The following is a 21,626-nucleotide window of genomic DNA, read 5'->3' as shown; positions in this document are numbered from 1 at the left end:
GCATTCCTTTCTAGCCAGATTGTCCAGATAATAGCAAAGAACTCAATGAACCACTAGCGTCCAGTTAATACTCAATCCTTTCTTATTGATAATTGCGTCCAGTTTTCAAAGTGTTGTTTTAGCGTGGAGTGCTCCACTAGTCCACTCCCTTCCAAAGGCACGCAGCCATGCACACCACACCTGCCAAGTGATTTCACACCCAAAAAACAAGTGAAAAGTAGTTTTCACAGACTTACAATAGAAAACACACATAATGTCGTTCTGGTTAATAACATGTAATCGACAAAGCCTATCCTTGGTATTCACTCTGCCTATCAACACAAACCAAGAAAACAGCTCAATTTTCAGTAGGACGAGCCCTTTCTAAACAGCACTAGTGAAACTATAATTTGTAATTTTCTTCGATAGGACTTCCGCCTGCACCACCTGCACAAAGAAGTTAGTTGAATAAACACAATTTTTTTATTTATGATTGTTAAAGTAACAATTATAGTTACTGTTAATATATAAAAGATAATTGTAAAATTTAATTATCCTTATTAATGTCAATAACACTAATTCATTACATAATAAAATGATTAAAATGATTGAATATAAAAGACAATTGTAAAATTTAATTACCCTTATTAATGTCAATAACACTAATTTATTACGTAATAAAAGGATTGAGAAGTATTTTAATTAGAAATGAAAGGATTAAAAGATAATTTTGTCACTTAAGCTGATATGTTATTATGGTAGAGAATTATGCTAGAAATTTAGAAAGTTAAGAATGAATGTAGAGGCTATCTTTAGCTGTGTTTTAAACTTTAACACATAGATAATAGAAGGAAAGAGTAAAAGATTAACTAGAGCAGAAAAAATTTACATCTGGACATCATCCCAAAGCTTTTCCAACCCGCTATCCATTACCATAAGTTTGAAAAAATTTCAAGTGTACTAAAACATCAGTGTTTCAGTTGTTTTTACGATTAATTTTAATTAATATATATTTTATATATTTTTTATAATTCAAATTAACGGTTAAAATAACTGAAATACTGGTGTTTTCGGTATACTTAAAATTCTTCCCATAAGTTTAACAAGGTTTTCAGTACAAAAAGATGATGACAAAGATTTTAAATGGCACACGCATTTCATTCAAAAAGTCTCAACTCTTCTGAAAGAGACTCAATACCTTGAGGAACACGCAACAGACATTTCCCGTACCTCGTCCAAGAACAACTAATTCTCAAAAACTGAATTTCCCACTCTTCTTTGCTTCTTCCATAAACTTTTAAAGCCAATGGATTGCCATTAGCATAGTTAACCAGCTTGATGGTTAGCTCAGCATGAGCTTGGTCTCTTTCAATGTCATGGTTTTGTTTGAAGGCATTCAAATTAAAAAGCTTGAGAGATTCATCATCATTCAATGGCTTAACCTCATGTAATGTATGTGATCAACTTGTTTAACAAGTAATACATATTTATCCCTAGTTGTTACTCAAATCCTCTCCCACATAAATCTTGCAATTGGTCTGGATCATTGACATCATCAAGAACAAGAAGAATTCCCTTTTGACTAAGTCTTCTTTTGGCAAAATTGGTTATTCCATCAGGCATGATAAAAGGGTCTACATGTTTTTCCTCTAGTAGTTTAGAAAGAAGCTCTTTCTTCAAATGAGTCATGCCATATTTCTGAACTCTCTCCGTTACATTCTCCAAAAAAAATATATACCTTAAAATTCATGCTGAAAATCTTACTTGCAAGAGTTGTTTTACCAATACCTCTCATGCCCCAAAGTCCAATAACAAGAACAGCTTTCGATTCTCTGCATAATATTGATTCTAGTTCTGCAATTGGTTCATGAGTTCCAACAAATTCTTTTGGATCACATTGGTATGCTTGGTTCAACTTTTGCAACACACGTTTCACAATTTTTTCAATGAATTCAGCATCATTCCTGTGCATCCAAGCACCATGTAGAAGAAGCATAGTCTTGGGAGAATATGATCAAAGAGATTTGAGATTGTTCAATGGCTGTGAGGAGTGAGTGTGATATTTCAGTTCCTTCCCTCAGCATGTAATCTACATATGTTTCAATTTGCTTTTGATTGAAAGCCTTAACCAAATGGCTAAGAACACATCATAAGTAATGGAAGGAAAAGAAGCCATTTTAGTTTCTTCTGCAATGAATAATAATGGTAATTGGATGCTGCAATATCATTATTTCTTAATTTCTTATACAAATTGATAAAAACTACTCCAAATAAGCTCAAATTTAGCACAACATATTCTTACTAACTACATTTAAATATATCATAATTTTTGGTATTTTCATTTTAATTAATTTTTTCTTTAATTATTTGCAAACAATAAATTTTTAGAGAAGTAGCTAGTAACATTCACATGGAGCATTACTATCTACTATTCAATCAAAATCCCCATAAGTACCCATAAATTTTTCTGTTTTGGTAACAACATATTATTTGGACGCAGGTTTCGGGGTCAGGGAAGAAACAGAGCAAGTTAAGGAATGGGGTTGAAGAAAATGCTGAGACCAATAGCAACACCACCACACCTACCGTCGCCTCTTCCAAACCCTCCTCTCCCATCTCCGCCGCCAGATCAACACTCACACTCACCCCAATCCCCAACTCCCAATACCACCGCCTCCTCAACTTTCTCAAGACGCATCTTTCCTCACCTTTCACCCCGGAATCTCTCCTCCATTCACCCCAACTCCCAATACCAACTCCCAATATCATAATTTTGTCACTTAAGCTCATTATGGTAGAGAATTATGCTAAAAATTTAGAAAGTTAAGAATGAATGTAGAGACTATCTTTAGCTGTGTTTTAAACTTTAACACATAGATAATAGAAGAAAAGAGTAAAAGATTAACTTGAGCACCCAAAGTGGAAAAAATTTACATACCTGAATACCATCCGAAAGCTTTTCCAACCCGTTATCCATCCCCATAAGTTTGAAAAAATTTCAAGTGTACTAAGACATCAGTGTTCCAGTTGTTTTAACGGTTAATTTTAATTAATATATATTTTATATATTTTTTTATAATTCAAATCAACGGTTTAACAGAAATACCGGTGTTTTCGATATACTTAAAACTCTTCTCATAAGTTTAACAAGGTTTTCAGTACAAAAAGATATGGCAAAGATTTCAAATGGCACACGCATTCCATTCAAAAAGTCTCAACTCTTCTGAAAGAGACTCAATACTTTGAGGAACACGCAACAGACATTCCCCGTGCCTCGTCCAAGAACAACTAATTCTCAAAAACTGAATTTCCCACTCTTCTTTGCTTCTTCCATAAACTTTTAAAGCCAATGGATTGCCATTAGCATAGTTAACCAGCTTGATGGTTAGCTCAGCATGAGCTTGGTCTCTTTCAATGTCATGGTTTTGTTTGAAGGCATTCAAATTAAAAAGCTTGAGAGATTCATCATCATTCAATGGCTTAACCTCATGTATGTGATCAACTTGTTTAACAAGTAATACATGTTTATCCCTAGTTATTACTCAAATCCTCTCCCACATAAATCTTGCAATTGGTCTGGATCATTGACATCATGAAGAACAAGAAGAATTTCCTTTCGACTAAGTCTTCTTTTGGCAAAATTGGTTATTCCATCATCTTTTTCCTCTAGTGGTTTAGAAAGAAGCTCTTTCTTCAAATGAGTCATGCCATATTTCTGAACTCTCTCCGTTACATTCTCCAAAAAAAATATATACCTTAAAATTCATGCTGAAAATCTTACTTGCAAGAGTTGTTTTAACAAGAACAGCTTTCGATTCCCTGCATAATATTGATTCTAGCTCTGCAATTGGTTCATGAATTCCAACAAATTCTTTTGGATCACATTGGTATGCTTGGTTCAACCTTTGCAACACACAATTCACCAAATTGATTATAAAAAATTTTATTTAAGAGAAATGACGAAAGGAACTGACCCAAAATTTGATGAAGGTAATCCTGACAAATTGGCTGTAAGGAGTGAGTGTGATATTTCAGTTCCTTCCCTCAGCATGTAATCTACATATGTTTCAATTTGCTTTTGATCAAAGCCTTAACCAAATGGCTAAGAATACCCCGCCGAGTGTCTGTGCCTCTGAAACTCAAGAACACATCATAAGTAATGGAAGGAAAAGAACATTCACATGGCTACTAGTAGACATACATGGGTGTTATTACTTGTACACACCTAAATCGAATAATTGATATTCACTTAGATCTTTCTAGATCCAAGCATAGTCCATTTCGACGCAGGGAAGAAACAGAGCAAGTTAAGGAATGGGGTTGAAAAAAATGCTGAGACCAATAGTAACACCACCACACCTATCGTCGCCTCTTCCAAACCCTCCTCTCCCATCTCCGCCGCCAGACCAATACTCACACTCACCCCAATCCCCAACTCCCAATACCACCGCCTCCTCAACTTTCTCAAGACCCATCTTTCCCCACCTTTCACCCCGGAATCTCTCCTCCATTTCCTCAAATCCAAGCTCCATCACCACCCTTCCTTTTCCCACTACGACTTTCACGTCTTCACCTGGGCCTCCTTCGTCGACTCTTTCCGCCACACCCACTCCACTTTCCATTGGATGGCCCAAACCCTAGCTCTCTCCCACCGCGTCCACCACCTCCGCGTCCTCCTCGATTTCATCGCCTCCAACCCTTGTCCCTGCTCCGACTTCATCTTCTCCTGCCCCCACACCGAATCCATCTTCCGCTTCGCCATCCACGCTTACTGCAAAGCCGGCAAATTGGACGAAGCTGTCTCCTCGTTCCGTTCCATGTGCAGGTTGATCGACGGTAGGCCTAATGTTGCAGTTTGTAATATCATAATTCATGGATTTGTGAAATTCGGCATGCTTGATAGGGCTCTCGAGTTTTATGATGAGATTGTTAGGGTTAGGGTTAGGCCTGATCTGTTCACTTTTAACATTTTGATCAGTGGTTATTGTAGGAATTTGAAGTTTGGGTTGGCATTGGAGATGTTCAAGGTGATGAGAAAGATGGGGTGTGACCCAAATGTGGTTACTTTCAACACTTTGATTAAGGAGATGTTTAGGGAGGGAAAGGTTGAAGAAGGGATTGGGATGGCTCATGAGATGATTGACTTGGGTTGCGAGTTCTCCAATGTCACTTGTGAGATTCTGGTTCACGGGCTTTCCGAGAAAGGAAAGGTTTCGCAGGCGTGTGAGCTGTTACTTGATTTCTCCAGAAGGGGAGTTTTGCCTAAAGGGTATGATTATTTTGATTTGGTGGATGCTCTGTGTGGGAATGGAGATGTTGATAGAGCATTGGGGCTAATTTATGAGTTGTGGGAGAAAGGATGTGTGCCGAGCTTGATTGCTTGCATTGTGATGATTGATGGGTTGAGAAGCTCAAAGAAGACTAAAGAAGCTTGGAGATTGGTGGAAAAGATGCTTAAAGAGGGTATGATACCAGATGTTATTACTTTCAATTGTGTGCTTCAGGATATTTGCAAGGTGCGACAAACAGAGGAAGCAAATAAATTAAGATTACTTGCTTTTAGCAAGGGTTTGGAACCGGATGACGTGACATATAAAATTTTGGTTAATGGATACACAGGAGAGGGCCAGAAAATAGAGGGAGAGTCAGTGGTGAATGAGATGTTGGATAGGGGATTCATACCTGATCTTGCTTCATATAATGAATTGATGAATGCGCTATCCACTTGTCAACGACACTCCACCCGCCATCAGGCTAATAAACTTGACCACACATAATACAAGTGTTCAAGGTTTAATTATAATTGAAGCCTAGGATAAGTGATTTATGGATGATTCAGAGCTCAATATGAAAAACCTTCAGATGATTATATTGTAAGATTATAGATTTAAATAGGATTGTGTCAAAATTTGAAGCCTTACTTTCATGAAATATCAGTTGATCTTTGGTTGTTTCTCATGCACAGGTTATTTCGGGGCTTACACTGCAATGTCTAGTGCATCCTCCATGCTGACTTCTTTCAATGGATAAGACCTGGGTGGGGTGAAAATGTAGCTGGATTCTGTAAGCTCCTTGATCAGTCATCTTCCGCTAATATGTTTTCAACATTTTATATATAGAAAGTTAGAAACAAAACAGAAAAAGTATCGAGATCTATGTATAGTTGTATACTTCTAGAATTTCGTTTGTTAAAAGTGTAGTCGCTTCAGTTTGTATAGGGCACCTTCAATGGCTTACAACAAATGTATCAAGTGATATAGGCAAGAGCCAAGGAATGTCTTGGCAATGTAATTTTTGTTTCTACTTAAAACACCTAATATGTGCATATATGCATGTGTTTCCGACTGACATTTTAGATTGATCAAGTTTTGCAATTTTATTTTATGAAGCTCCTGAAGAATGATGCATGATGAATCAATTTAACTTTATCTTAAACAAACTTGATCAATTATCCAACAAGTTAAAATAGGACTATTGGTTACTAGTAACAGTTATTGTTAAAATGGGAGTACTGGTTACTGTGAAGTGTGAACATAAAAGATACTGTTATACAAATAATGAGTACATCAGCATGATTTTACTTTGTCAATTTTTTAAATGTATCTAAAGTCTAAACGAACATCACTCTACTCACACTGCTACAATCTCCTCCAGCCTCAGCCTCTGTTCTGATCTTCATCATTTGTCTCCAACTTAATTAGATTGTACACAATTTTATCGTTACAATTTTCATTCGATTTCTCCTTAGTTTCTTGTCTCACCTAGGTCCTGTCATTTATATGTATGTTTGTTGATGAAGCAGATACTTGTGTGATCTTCGATAATTTTTGCAAGGAAGAGGATATGGCTGCGCATACTTCTTCTGAGATTATTAAGTATGATGTCTTCCTCAGCTTCAGAGGCACAGACACTCGCCGTGGTTTTCTCAGCCATCTGCGCAAGGCTTTAGAGGACAAGCACATCAAGACATACGTGGATTACATGCTCAGAGAAGGAACTGAAATATTGCACTCACTCCTTGCAGCCATTGAACAATCAGAAATTGCTTTGATCATATTCTGCCAGGATTATGCATCTTCCCAATGGTGTTTGGAAGAACTAGCCAAAATATTGGAATGCAGGAAACAAAATGGTCAAATTATAATACCTATTTTCCATAATGTAGACCCATCATGGGTGCGCCGCCAAAAGGAAAGTTATCACCATGCGCTTGCTAATCATGAGGTGAGGTTTGCAGATAGGGTGCAAATCTGGAGAGATGCTCTCAAGGAAGCTGCCAACTTGTCTGGATTCCATTCACCGTCATCAAGCTTCAGGTCAGTGTTTCTTTTTCATAGATTATTTTGTTTCTTCTGCTACACTATTAGATTAGGGTATATTTTGATAAATGAGATTTTAATGGAAGGGATAAATACATTCTCTCATTAAACTAAACAATACAACAACAATACTAATAAGTTTGCCTCTTATACATTATGCAGGAACGATGCTGACCTTGTTGATGAAATTGTCAAACGTGTCTTACAAAGGTTAAACCAATCACCCCAAGGTGATTTGCAGGGTCTTGTTGGAATTCATGGACCAATTGAAAAGCTAGTATCGTTGTGCATGGAATCTGAAGCTGTTATTGTTGGCCTTTGGGGCATGGGCGGCATTGGTAAGACAACTCTTGCGACTGCAGTTTTCAATAGATTGTGTGATGGATTTGAAGGATTTTGCTTTTTGAACAATGTAAGAGAAAGAGCTGAGAAATATGGTATAGATCATTTGAAGACAGAACTTCTTTCCAAACTGCTAAAGGAAGAAGATGCAAGTCCCTTTGTCATGCCTGGTGGGATAACTAATTTTGCCAAGAAAGGACTTAGTCGAACAAAGGTTCTTGTTGTTCTTGATGATGTCAATGATTCAGATCAAATGGAAGATTTATGTGGAGGACATACATGGTTTGAGGCAAGTAGCAGAATCATAGTGACAACAAGAGATAAGTATGTTCTTGCTACAGCTGATGCATATCATATACATGAAGTTAAGACATTGAATCCTGATGAATCTCTTCGGCTTTTCAACTTGAATGCCTTTAAGCAAAACTGCGTTATAAAAGCATAACAAGTTGAGTTATCCAAGAGAGTGCTTAATTATTGCAAAGGCCTCCCTTTAGCATTAAAAATCTTGGGTTCCTTCCTTAAAGTGGCCAAACTTGAAAAGATGCCTGATGAAAAAATCCAAAGTATATTGCGATTGAGTTAGATCGTAATGATCGGAATATATTTTTGGAACTTGCATGTTTCTTTGATACAAATACAGAAGAAGAGCAGATAAAATCTCTTCTTGATTGCTGTGGATACACAACTACTATCGGGTTGACAAATCTTTGTAATAAAGCTCTTATTTCCATTTCAAACAATTGTGTGTCAATGCATGACTTAATTCGAAAAATGGGTCGTGAAATTGTTCGCGAAGAATGTCTATGATGATCCAGGAAAACGCAGTAGACTATGGGATTCTTGTGATACCTATATAGTACTGAAATACAGTAAGGTAAGTGTAAGATTACCCAGATTGTAATTTTGTCCCATTTTGATATATATTACTTTTGACATACATACTATGCAGGAAACTCAAGCTATTCAAAGTATCACTTTAAACATGTATGAAATTGATACGATAAAGTTGCACCCTGAGACATTTGAAAGAATGCCAGAACTGAAGCTTGTTAGATTTCATGCACCCGATTTCAGAAGAAAGTTGTGTGCTCCAGAAGATATTACATCCCTGCCAAAGAAGTTGAGCTACTTTCATTGGGATGAGTTTCCTTTGAAATCTTTGCCGTCTTCTTTTGGTGTTGAGAGAATTGTTGAAATCATAATGCCCGATAGTGGATTCAAACGCTTTGGGAAGGTGAATAGGTATGGAAAGAGACAACATTGTTCTTCATTTGTAATTCCAACAAGATTGTGAAATTATTTTGATGCCATACACATGCATGTATACCTACCTTTTAATGAGTTAATTTCAGAATCTTGTAAGTCTAAGGAAAGTGGATCTAGATGGTTCGTCAAGCCTAATGGAGCTCCCAGATTTATCAAAAGCTTCAAATCTTAGAGAAGTGAGTATCTCTGGTTGCAAGAGTCTACGTCAAGTTCCTCCATCTGCTGTGTGTTCCCAGAAGCTGAAATACCTGAAAGTGAGCAACTGTGAGAGCCTTGAAAGGAAGAATTTTCTTTCTGCCCCCACTCCCCACAACACCCACTTCTCCGTTTTTGTGCAGACGAGGGATTAGGGCAGACAAATCTGAAGGATTGGGAGAGGAAATAAAACGGCGTCGTTTTCGTCTCCAGGGACTTATATGTCCTGTTACGAAATGCTCCATGCCACCTGGCCTCCGTTACGGCCAGCTTAGCGCCAACTCTGTCAGTTTAGCCTTTTCCGTCCAAGTGCAAACGGCTGAATTCAACGAAAGGACATAAATGTCCACGTTTTTCAGGGGTGAGGGACTTTATTGTATTTTCCATTCATTGAGGACGAAAATGTCCGCGAAAAAAAGGTCAAGGATCTATTTTTCCTTTACTCAAAAGATAATTTAAGAACAATTAAAGATAAAAAAATAAAATAAATAAATACATAAATAAATAAATAAATAAATAATGATAATATTCAAAATAATTTTCTAAAAATTATATAACTTAATGAGTTTAACTATTATATATATTTAAAACAATTCTATACATTTAAATTTTTTTGTTAATCAAGTTTAACTAAGTCTAATATAACAAGAATTAGTTATAATTAATATTATTCTAAATCTTGTTATTTAATTAACTTAGTTGGACTTTATTCATAAAAAGATTTAAATATGGATCATTACTCATATGTTTATACATATATTATGCTAGTCAAACCCTAAATTAATTTAGTTTATAAAATATATAAACGTGAGTTAAATTAGTACTTTTATTAATATTTTGGTATAGGCTAATACATTTTATCTTAACATGAATGAACAAGAGCAATTTTGCCTGAGTTTGTTTAAATACAAACACCATTAATTATAGTTATCATAACTTAAGCTATAAGTTATACGAGACATGTAATAGCTCATTCATCTTACCTTACAAAATCTTCGTAAACTCTACAAATGTAACTTAGGACTAAAGTAGACATATATAATTTTATGGATTTAGTTTTGATGGACTCAAAATGTTTAGACTATTAAATGATCTTAATATTAGAATATATTTTTTAAATTTTTTAATAATTATTAAATAATTTTTATTTAATTTTATTTATTAATTAATCTTTCATATATTATTTAATTCTAAAATTTATTTTATATTTTATAAATTATTATTTTATCTTAAAAATTTTATTTTTAAATTCTATCAATATTTATCTTCAATCTCTTTTCTAATTTTATTTTAATTTAAAAATTTTAATCTTATCTTTTTCAATTTTAAGATTACTAATTTCATAATCTATCATCAATTTATTTTCATCAATTTATTTTTTAATTATCTAGTTTTATAATGGTAATCATTTATGAATTTTCTTTCATTGTAATTATCAATTTTGTTACAACGACACCATCGTTTATGAATAGGCAGGTATGCGATCATCACAGTTGCATAAATCGCAATTGGCAGAAATTCAATCGATTTTTATGTTGAAGTAATTAATTGGTTAGTGAACAGAAGTCCTTTACCGTTTACAATGTTCAAAAAATTAATCAATTTTTATATTTAGTTAATCAATTGGTTAGTGAAATTTTTTTTTGCAATTGTTCGTAAAACAATAGATTTTTTTGTTTGCAATTGTTCGATAGATTTTATTTTATTTTTTTTACCGCAATTGATTGTTTTACTTTTTTATCCAATTGATTGTTTGAGAGGGATCTAATTAATTGGTTGAATTATCCAATTAATTAATTAAAAAATAATTAATTATACATACTTGGACTCTTTTTTTTTATATATACAAAAAACTGATTGTTTAAAAGATTTATCTAAGACTTTATTCATCATATGGGTTTTATTATCATATAGGTTTTATTTTGTTATAGCGTTATATAACCTAGTTTATTCAATCAATTTTTTAATAGTTAATTTTAAGATGTCAGATATATTTAAGAAGGACAGTAATATAGATGAACAATATTAAAAAATGATATGGATGAATAATTTGAGGAGAATGATAATATTACTTTTTTTTTCATATTGTTGTATAAATTACTTATACACATATTAATATATCACATAATTATTCTAAACAAAATATTATATTAAATTATTTTTATAAGAAAAAGAAATGCCCGGACTGAAATGAACGTACAAGTTTATACGAGTTTAAGACAAACTTTCAGAAGCCAACATATGCAGTAGAAATGTGCTTTAAAGAATATCCCAACTATATATCTGCCTATCAAATAATTTTTCAAATGATATTTATTAAAAATCAATTTTCTGACCTAACAATTTTTTGTTTCATCATTCGCATCAAAATTTAAGATTTAATTAGAGTGAGACCAGTGTTATGTGCAAATTTATAAATTAATTATACTATTTTACAAAATATTTTTTTAATTTATTTATTTATAAAAAACATAGATTTTTTACCAATAATGTTATATAACATGAATGTTTAACCATCTCAAAAAATATAGTCACGTTCATACATTTATTCAATTGGAATTTTTTACATGACTGTATTTAACAACTATTAATGGATGAATAAAGCGGTTCATGCTTTAAAGATGCTATATAAAATATAAATCAATTATTTTAAATAAAATATAATTTGCAAGACATACCAATAGTATGAAATAGTTGTTCAAATAATAATAAATAGATAAAATATGATCTCAACATATAAATATTCAATAACCAAAGTTCCTTGATAACTTAAATCAGTGTATCTTCGTATCTAATTATTTATTATATAATCCAAAAGAAAAAAAATAGTTTGAAAGTGTGTATGATTTTTTAGATTGTAAAATATTATAATCAATTATTTTAGGTTTAATTACTCTGTTAGTTTTTATAGTTTCGTGAAATTTTTAATTAGGTCTCCATATTTTTTTTCTTTTTAATTGAATCCCTACACTAATTTTTTTTTTCAATTAAGTCCCTCTTAGTAGTAATTGGTTTAATTTTATAAAGATTCAACTAAAAAAAATTTTGAATACAAAGACTCAATTAAAAAAAAAAGTATAAAAACTTAATTGAAAATTTTGCAAAACTATAGAGACCAATATAGTAATTAAACCATTATTTTACTTAACAATCATTGACCAAGTAATAATTGGAATAGAGAAAGTATATTGCTTTCACTATTTCAATGGATTTTGTTAAAAACAATCGATTATTTTATCTATTAAATCTGTATTTAGGATAAACAATATTCTTTTTAACATTATATTAATATATATAAATATTTTTTATTAAATAATTTATTTTTAATTAATTTATTTTAATTTTAATTATAAATTTACTTATTTTAAATTAATTATATTTTTATTTAATAATAAACCGGTTTGAAATCGATAAGGTCCTAAACCCTAACCCAAAACCCAAACCGACTTAACTGAACCGAACACCGAACGCCGCGCCATAGATTAGGCATTAAAACGCAAAGCTTGAAAACAAAGCATCATTGCTCTTTCAAAATCCTCTTTTCACCGTTTCTCTCAGCTCCGAAACCCTAACCCTAGAGTCCGGAAGCCTCTGTTATGGCGTACCAGGCCCCCGATAATGAACCGGACACCGATTCCAAGAAAGAAATCCGCCTCTACAACCCATACAAGGACCTTGGGATTCCAAATCAAAACCTCTACCATCTCCCATCCTCGCCGGAGTACCTCTTCATCGAGGAGGCTGAACGTAAGCGTCGATCCTGGGGTGAGAACCTCACCTTCTACACTGGCTGCGGTTACCTCGGTGGCGCCATCGGCGGCGGCGCTCGTGGCCTAGTAGACGGCGTCAAATCCTTCGAGGCTGGCGACACGCTCAAGCTCCGGATCAACCGTATTCTGAACTCTTCCGGCCACACTGGACGTACTTGGGGGAACCGTCTCGGCATCATAGGGTTGCTCTATTCCGGGATTGAGAGCGCAATGATGGAGACGAGAGACACCGACGATGTGTGGAACAGCGTGGTGGCGGGGCTCGGCACCGGAGCGCTGTATAGGATTTCGGGAGGCGTGAGATCTGCGGCCGTGGCAGGCGCAGTTGGAGTAGTGGTGGCCGGAACTTACGTGACGGTTAAACAGGCTTTCAAACGCTACGCACATCTTGCGTGAGCCTTTAAATTTTTTATCTTTGTTTCATTTTGGGTTGCTTCTATCAATTTTGAGCGGTTAATTATTGAGATATATTCATATTTTTAAAAAAAAAAAAACATAGATGATTACAGCAAAATGTGAGCTGCAGCGGAGTTGGTTATTGAAAGACCATTGATATTCTGAGTTTAATTTTTTTCAGCTTGATTAATAGCTAAGGCTAACCATATCATTTGTCGAATCATCTCTAATGAATAATATGGACGGCTGCAGAACTGGATTTTATATATACAGTATTTTAAAGAGAAAATAATGTCAGCACATTTAGTGTTTTGCAGAACTTCAATATCCTTTTAATGTGATATTGTGCCTGAGTTTGGTCATCCATCTACAGATTCTATCTTATATCTTATATCTAACTCTGTTAGATGTTTGAGCTCAAGTATTAACCAATGTCTTTGTAGATGATTGATGTAGGTTCTGATGGATGGCTATACCTCTTATATATTGCTTCCTAAGTGCCTAGTAGCAGCACTCGGGAATTTTTTGTTTGCATGTATATGCTCTATATCTTGTGTCGGCAGTTTGGTTTCTGTTCATCTTCTTGCTATTTCATGATATTTGGTTGTTTCTGTTCATCCTCTTGCTAGTTCATGATATTTGGTTCTTATTCTATCAGTTTGAATTCCAAAAATTTGTGTATAAAGGAAAGTCCGTTTCCCATTTTCTCGGATTATCCTGAACCTTAGACCCAAGTTAGTTTGCTAGTTTTGTTTTAGCAGGTTCGTGCATAAACTTGGGGAAGTGTTTTCTTTTTTCTTTGATATTATGGTATATATGGTCATGTTTCCTTGTAGCTTAGAAAGTAATCACAACGTTGGTTGATTATTAACAAATGTTATGCAAAGACACAAGAAGAAGAAGGTGAAAAATGTATTGTGTATATTTTTCATTGCTATTCTTAAATTCTTGTCATATATATATATAAAGGAATTTTACCTACAGCTAGTCGTATCTATTAAATCTTCCAAAATGCAAGAATTCTTAATAGAATGATATTTACACTATGAGTCACTAATTCTAGAAGAATGTAAAATAACGTTGACACCTTTACTGATGTTGCTGCCACCGCCAACATCGGAGGCCTCATTGGCACCGGCATCAACGTCATTGGCTCCACCGTTGACACCCTCACCGCCTTCTTAGGCCGCAGTGTCTCCCTCCAGCTCATCAGTTCTACTCAATCCGATGGTAATAATCAATAATGAGAAACTCTTGAGACCTAGCAATTTTTTAAAAAATATGAGTGTAAACTATATTGTTTTATGCGTATAAATTTTGGTAAATATAAGAGTAAATTATATGCAAAATTTTTGTACATATTTGCTGATTATATAACATTGTTCATCATTCTGATACAGAGAATGGCAACGGAAAAGTTGTAAAGGATACATTTCTGGAAGGTATTATTGCGTCGTTACCAACCTTAGGAGCTGGAGAATCTGCATTCAGCATTCATTTTGAATGGGACGATAGCATGGGAATCCCTGGTGCATTTTACATCAAGAACTATATGCAAGTTGAGTTTTTCCTCAAGACCTTAACTCTTGAAGATGTTCCAAACCAAGGAACCATCCATTTTGTTTGCAACTCTTGGGTTTACAACTCTAAACTCTACAAATCCCCACGCATTTTCTTCTCCAACAAGGTACCTATCTATTTAATCATCAATTATCAAATTAATTCTTGAACTAATGTAGATAAATGCTGGGGTGCAGCCATATCTTCCAAGTGAAACACCAGCTCCACTTGTTAAGTACAGAGAAGAAGACCTGAAAAATTTAAGAGGTGATGGAAAAGGAGAGCGTCAGGAGCATGAAAGAATTTATGATTATGATGTCTACAATGATTTGGGGAATCCGGATCGGAACGAAAACCATGCTTGCCCCATTCTTGGAGGTTCTACCACTTTCCCTTACCCTCGCAGGGGAAGAACTGGTAGATATCCTGCAAGAAATGGTTGGTATTATTCTTATTCTTGTTATGCATTTTGCTTTTGATTCAAATTTTAATGCCCTGCAATTTGTTAATTACTTAACAGATCCTAACAGCGAGAAACCAGGGGATGTTTATGTTCCTAGAGATGAAAACTTTGGACACTTGAAATCTTCGGACTTTCTTGCAAATTCAATAAAAGTTTTTGACTCGGTATGTGCTGCCAGCTTTTGAATCTGTGTTTGATATGAATTTGACCCCAAATGAGTTTGATAGCTTCCAAGATGTTCGTGATCTCTATGAAGGCGGAATTAGGCTACCTACGGAAGTAATTAGCACAATTAGCCCCTTACCTGTCATCAAAGAACTCTTCCGTACCAATGGCGAACAAGTCCTCAAGTTTCCACCACCTCACATCATTCAAGGTCATAAATCAATGTATCTGTGAGAAAATCTCAAGCTTTTGTTGAAGTAATACTTGTTTTTTTCTTATCTTTTTGTTGTTGAATGAGTAGTGAATAAATCTGCATGGATGACTGATGAAGAATTCGCAAGAGAAATGATTGCTGGTGTAAATCCTTGCATGATTCGTAGTCTTCAAGTAAGTTATTGAGTTGATGGTAATTGTAAGGAAGGTAACATTAACAATCTTTTTTATCTTCACTCACATAGTATCCTCTTATATAACATGGTAGGAGTTTCCTCCGAAAAGAAATTTGGATCCCACAATTTATGGTGATCAAAACAGTAAGATAACTGCAGAAGTTCTTGATCTTGAAGGGTGCTCACTAGAAGAGGTGAATATATAGTTGTAGTTACAATATATTTGTTCTATTAATGCGAATCAAAGTGATTAAAATCAATTTTAACTTATGCAACAGGCAATTAATGGTCGGAGACTATTTATATTAGATTACCATGATGTGTTGGCATATGCCACTAGGACTATCCTTTTTCTGAAAGAGGATGGAACACTGAAGCCAGTGGCCATTGAATTAAGCTTGCCACATCCTGATGGAGATGAATCAGGTGCTACCAGTAAAGTTATCTTACCTGCAAAGGATGGTGTTGAAAGCACAATTTGGCTACTAGCCAAAGCTTATGTCATAGTAAATGACTCATGCTACCATCAACTCATGAGCCATTGGTATAAACTAAAATTTTGTCATATTTCAGTCACCAAAATATAATGTCCTAATTTTTCTTTTGCTTTTGTGTGTGTGTTTATAGGTTGAATACTCATGCAGTTATTGAGCCATTTGTGATAGCAACAAACAGACAGCTAAGTGTGATTCACCCAATTTATAAACTTTTATCTTCCGTGACACTATGAACATCAATGCACTTGCTAGGCAGAATCTGATTAATTCTGATGGCATAATAGAAAGAACCTTCTTGCCCTCCAAGTTTTCTCTGGAGATGTCTTCAGCTGTTTATAAGAACTGGGTTTTCACTGATCAAGCACTACCTGCTGATCTCATCAAGAGGTAATATAAAACTCTTCATTCTATTATAAACATGAACTGATCTTAGTAACATGTTTTATATTTTGGATGATTTAGAGGAATGGCAGTGGAGGATTCATCTTCTCCTTATGGAATTCGTCTTGTAATAGAGGACTACCCTTATGCTGTTGATGGACTAGAGATATGGTTTGCCATTAAGGAATGGGTTCAAGATTATGTCTCATTGTACTATCCAACAGACAATGATCTCAAAATAGATCCTGAACTCCAAAATTGGTGGAAAGAAGCTGTTGAGGTAGGTCATGGTGATTTGAAAGATAAGCCATGGTGGCCAAAGATGCAGACAGTTGAAGAGTTAGTTGAATCATGCACAACCATAATATGGACTGCGTCGGCGCTCCATGCAGCCGTTAATTTTGGACAGTATCCATATGGAGGGCTTATACTGAACCGTCCAACACTTAGCAGAAGATTGCTTCCTGAACAAGGCACTGCAGAGTATGAAGAGATGGTGAAGAGTCACCAAAAGGCTTATCTGAGAACAATTACACCGAAATTAGAGACTCTTATTGACCTTACAACCATAGAAATCTTATCAAAACATGCTTCTGATGAGGTGTATCTTGGAGAGATGGATAATCCACATTGGACATTTGATTCAAGAGCATTACAAGCATTTCAGAAATTTGGGAACAAACTGAGTGAGATTGAGGAGAAGCTAACAGAGAAGAACAAAGATGGGAGACTGAGTAATAGAATTGGGCCAGTTGAATTGCCATACACTGCTTCATCCTACTAGCAATGAAGGGTTGACTTTTAGAGGAGTTCCAAACAGCATCTCTATCTAAATGCAGGGAACAATATAATGAATTAATAATGTGTGGTTTCTTAGCTTTTTCAAGTCTTATATATCATGTGTATTTGTAATGTGCTACATTATATTTGAATAATGTGCTTCTGGTTTTCACTTTTCAAATAATAGCAAGAGATGACAGTTGTGTGTGAGGAAAATTCTGTCTTGTTTATGAGTTACGACTTTCATCTGAGAAACTCCTACTATATGAATATGAAATCTAAATGTGATGATACATATTTTTTGCTGCTAAGTTGCTAAATATCCCTTATGGAACTTGTGAAACAACAATGAACATAATTGATCATATTAAAACTGTAGATAATACAGGATAGATAGATGGGAAGTTCTTGGCCAAGAATGACCAAATTTTGACTGACGTATGTAAAAAGGACAAGTGGTAACAATAATAGTTATGAATGATTCTATTAGGTCAAGTGGTAATAATAATAGTTATGAATGATTCTATTAGGTGGGTGAATGTTGTATCTGTAATTACATTTTCAAAAAAATCCTCCATGTATATGAACTTTATATGTAGTTGGATAAAGACAAATATTAAATAATTGCTATTTTTTTAAATTAATCTAATATAAGGTGTTTTCTAATTCTTTTTAACAAAATATTTTTTCAAATAATTATTAAAGTTTTTTTAATTTATTTTTTAATTAGACAAAATATATTTCAAAAATATTTTTTCAAATAATTATCAAAGTTTTTTTAAATTTTATTATTTAATTAGATAAAATATATTTCGAAAATAAAAATTTCATTAAAATGATGAGAGTAGTTTTAATGATTACGTACATAATTATTATTTACTATTAATTGGAAAATATTAGCTAAGTATTTGTATTATATATTTTAAATTACGAAATAGATAAATATGAAATATGCGTAAACAATTTTTTATTAAATATACCACATGTTGTTAAGAAATTGTTCTACAATTATTCACGTTATTTTATTAAACTATGCTACTATTTTTATTAGAAAAATGTTAAGGGATTATTAAAATTTTTTTTAGCTATCATTTAACTATAGACTCAATTCCTTTAATCTAGTTTCTTTAATCTAGTAATCCAACAACATACTCTATCTCATATTTTTAAATATTGATAACTAAATAATGACCAAAAATAATAAATTTTGATAATCCTTTAGTATTCCTCTTCTTATTATTTTAGTCTAAAAATTGAAAAAATCCAAAAGTAGAATTAAAATTTTAAACAAAATAAAGAAAATTAAACCTTTTTATTTTTTCGACAAAATAAAATAGTTAGAGGTAGATAAAGCAATAAAATTTATTAGTTTAATGAATAATTTATTTTTTTATTTTTTTTTCTTTTTTGGACTTGGTTCAAGGTCCACAAAAACAAACCTGACTTAAAAGAATTGTTAAGCTTTGACTGGTCTATGAATTATATAAGAGTATAAATTTATAAAATCTCTAAATTTTATAAGAAAATATTATCACTTTGAATAAAATTAACTATTAAACAACATCGTTGATATTACCATAGTTATTATTTTTTTGTTCTTGGTATTATTGATATTATTATTATTATTATTAAAAGATAAAATTTTTGGAGATTATTAATCTTTAGTTCTTTTGGCCATTTTTTTGGTCAATATAAATACTAAATTATCTTTAATAGTTAAATTTTATTAATTTATGTGTTTAAATTCTGAAAAATTTGGATGCAAGTGATAATGATTCATGTGTGTAAAACTTTAGTAAACATAGATGCAAACTATATGCTTATTATGTATAATTTCTCTGTAAATATGAGTATAAATTATTATTGGTTAAGTGCTAGCCAAAAATAATAATACTTGTTAGTCATATAGCATTATTCTTATTAAAAATATTCATAATAGTTTTTTTTAATAAGATTTACTTTTTCACTTTGTCAATCTACTAAATCTGATTTCCATAAATCATAAATTCATAATGTCATACTTTCAAGAATTGACTTAAATAAACTAGTTAAAAATTATTCATACTAGATTGTCTTAAAATTAAGTGCATTGTCAATTTTTGTTGTCCTCTCAATATTTATATATGAGTCTGGTCCTTATACAAGATTTTAAAGAAACAAATATAATATAAAACCTGTAAAATTACCACAGTTTGTGAAGTAAATTTGTTAATTTTTATCAATTTTTATGCCTTTTTGATATTTTGATTTATTATTTTTTATTTAACTAAAAATTCTTAATTTTTTAATTAGTATATCTATGATTATGCATATTATTTGCTAATTCTAAAACTATAAGTTTCAAAATTAAAGAATAAATGGACATTGACAAACACAAAACGTAAAAATAAGAAACAAAAAGAATCACTCGTATTTTCTTAGGATATCTATGTAAAATTATAAAAAAAAGATATTTTAATTCTAGTTGTGTATAAAATATTTTTGTATTTATATTACCAGGAACAAATCTAAGATTTTTAATATGGAGGAATCGAATTATTAACTTTTTTATAGATTTTTTTCGTTACATATAAAAGCAATTTAGGAATAATATATAGTTATTGAATTGATTTTATTCAGATATATAAAAAAAATATATGTTGTAAATTCTTTTTGGTAATTATATTTTTTATATGACAATTACATAACAGAGACAATAATATTAATAATATATTATTATATTATAAAATAACAAAAATTTATAGTGTATTTAGTTAAAAGATTATTAATTTAAATTAATTGAAAACAAATCAAAAGTTATTAATTACTTGAAAGTCATAGTATTTTTATAAAATATAAGATAAGTACGAATATTAAAATAAGAGGATAAGAGGATAGTTGGAATTAAATATGTTGAGATAAAAAAATATATAAAATTTTTTGTTCTAAGAATGTAAAATTAGAAGAAAACTGAATATTTTTTTCAAAATAAGAACATATAAGGTACCCAATTTAATTAGCAAAACATAATTCTATAAGTAGTTACTAATATTTTATATAATAATATAAATATTAAATATGTTAATATTAAAAGAAAAAACAATTTTTTTTAATAAATATAGAGATGAATATATAAAAATTAATTTGAACTCAACAAAAATTTGAGTGTATGATATTAAATTTGTTAAGGAAAAAATATTAGAGAACTAAATAATTAAGTTATAAATTCATCGTATAATAAAAAATAATACATATAAAATTATTAAATTATATAATATTTTTTATTTTCTTAGACATATATTCCATATATATAGACATAGTTCTTTAAAATTTAAGGAGTAGAAGAAGTCACTACTAACCCTGCATATTACAATAAAAGATAAATAAAAATTTAAAAATTAATAAAAACTGAAATTCAAATTTTGTATTTAATTTCAAACTCAAAAAAAAAAGTGTTTCTACAAACATATAATTTTAAACCACAAATTTTATTTTCGAAAAAAATAACCTATATATAGGTAGATAGAGAAGCCACATAAATGATATATCAATCAAAACTTAAGCAATTCAAATTACATAAAACACTTTAATCACTTCAAAAGCATTATTATTATCTAGCTATTTCTTAGTACATACATAGATAGTACACAGATAGCGGGTATATATAGTACTAATGTAATCAATGTTTGAGGCTCCCAAGTCCCAAACAATGATCAGAAAATATTAATGTACTCATGATCGATGAATATTGAATAGTATGTAGATATAGATAGTAAATGAATAGTTCCAAATTCAAAATGCATGACGTGCACCGCATCCATCAGCCACATATATATAAACTCGTGTCATGCATATAAATAACATGCATGTTGTACTAACTACTAAGCTATATATTGGTGGCTGCATATGGAAATAGTACCGTATAGTATAAGTATAGTGCTCTTCAAGATTCTATTATCGTGCAATTGTTATGGCAATTCATCAACTTAAGGATACGTGTAAGGTTTTACGTATATGCATATCTGCATGTTTCTATTGGCAATTTGGCATGATTTTTTCTATTACTTTACATTTTTTAGACAAATAATTATATGAGATAATATTAAAATTTTATAATTAAAATATTTAATTTTATTTTTTTA

At 32.1% G+C, this 21,626-nt stretch overlaps 4 protein-coding genes across 4 annotated transcripts; all 4 read left to right on the top strand.

The window, feature by feature from the left end:
• Positions 1-3,935: 3,935 nt before the first annotated feature.
• LOC107461396 (pentatricopeptide repeat-containing protein At2g36240) lies at positions 3,936-7,997 on the top strand. The gene is made up of 5 exons (XM_021129074.2): positions 3,936-3,989; positions 4,233-5,852; positions 5,945-6,042; positions 6,782-7,295; positions 7,461-7,997. The coding sequence occupies exons 1-2, from the start codon at positions 3,936-3,938 to the stop codon at positions 5,754-5,756; spliced, it is 1,578 nt and encodes a 525-aa protein (XP_020984733.2). The 3' UTR covers positions 5,757-5,852; positions 5,945-6,042; positions 6,782-7,295; positions 7,461-7,997.
• On the top strand, positions 6,763-9,259 carry LOC127739648 (TMV resistance protein N). Its single transcript, XM_052253285.1, has 4 exons — positions 6,763-7,295; positions 7,461-8,070; positions 8,593-8,877; positions 8,996-9,259. The coding sequence occupies exons 1-4, from the start codon at positions 6,763-6,765 to the stop codon at positions 9,257-9,259; spliced, it is 1,692 nt and encodes a 563-aa protein (XP_052109245.1).
• A 3,340-nt stretch (positions 9,260-12,599) lies between these two features.
• LOC107461397 (mitochondrial import inner membrane translocase subunit TIM23-1) lies at positions 12,600-13,493 on the top strand. The gene has a single exon (XM_016079876.3). The coding sequence runs from the start codon at positions 12,701-12,703 to the stop codon at positions 13,268-13,270; it is 570 nt and encodes a 189-aa protein (XP_015935362.1). The 5' UTR covers positions 12,600-12,700; the 3' UTR covers positions 13,271-13,493.
• A 185-nt stretch (positions 13,494-13,678) lies between these two features.
• Positions 13,679-17,816, top strand: LOC107461395 (seed linoleate 9S-lipoxygenase-2-like). The gene is given in 12 exon segments (XM_016079870.3): positions 13,679-14,500; positions 14,671-14,957; positions 15,028-15,268; positions 15,351-15,442; positions 15,444-15,669; positions 15,760-15,845; positions 15,940-16,041; positions 16,126-16,391; positions 16,475-16,557; positions 16,560-16,731; positions 16,807-17,493; positions 17,495-17,816. Coding segments are annotated over 11 exon segments (2,190 nt in total). The 5' UTR covers positions 13,679-14,500; positions 14,671-14,786; the 3' UTR covers positions 17,559-17,816.
• The last annotated feature ends 3,810 nt before the right edge of the window (positions 17,817-21,626 follow it).

Source organism: Arachis duranensis, chromosome 8, assembly GCF_000817695.3.
Source record: "Arachis duranensis cultivar V14167 chromosome 8, aradu.V14167.gnm2.J7QH, whole genome shotgun sequence".
Lineage (NCBI taxonomy): Eukaryota > Viridiplantae > Streptophyta > Magnoliopsida > Fabales > Fabaceae > Arachis > Arachis duranensis.
This window is presented reverse-complemented; position numbering and strand designations above follow the sequence as displayed.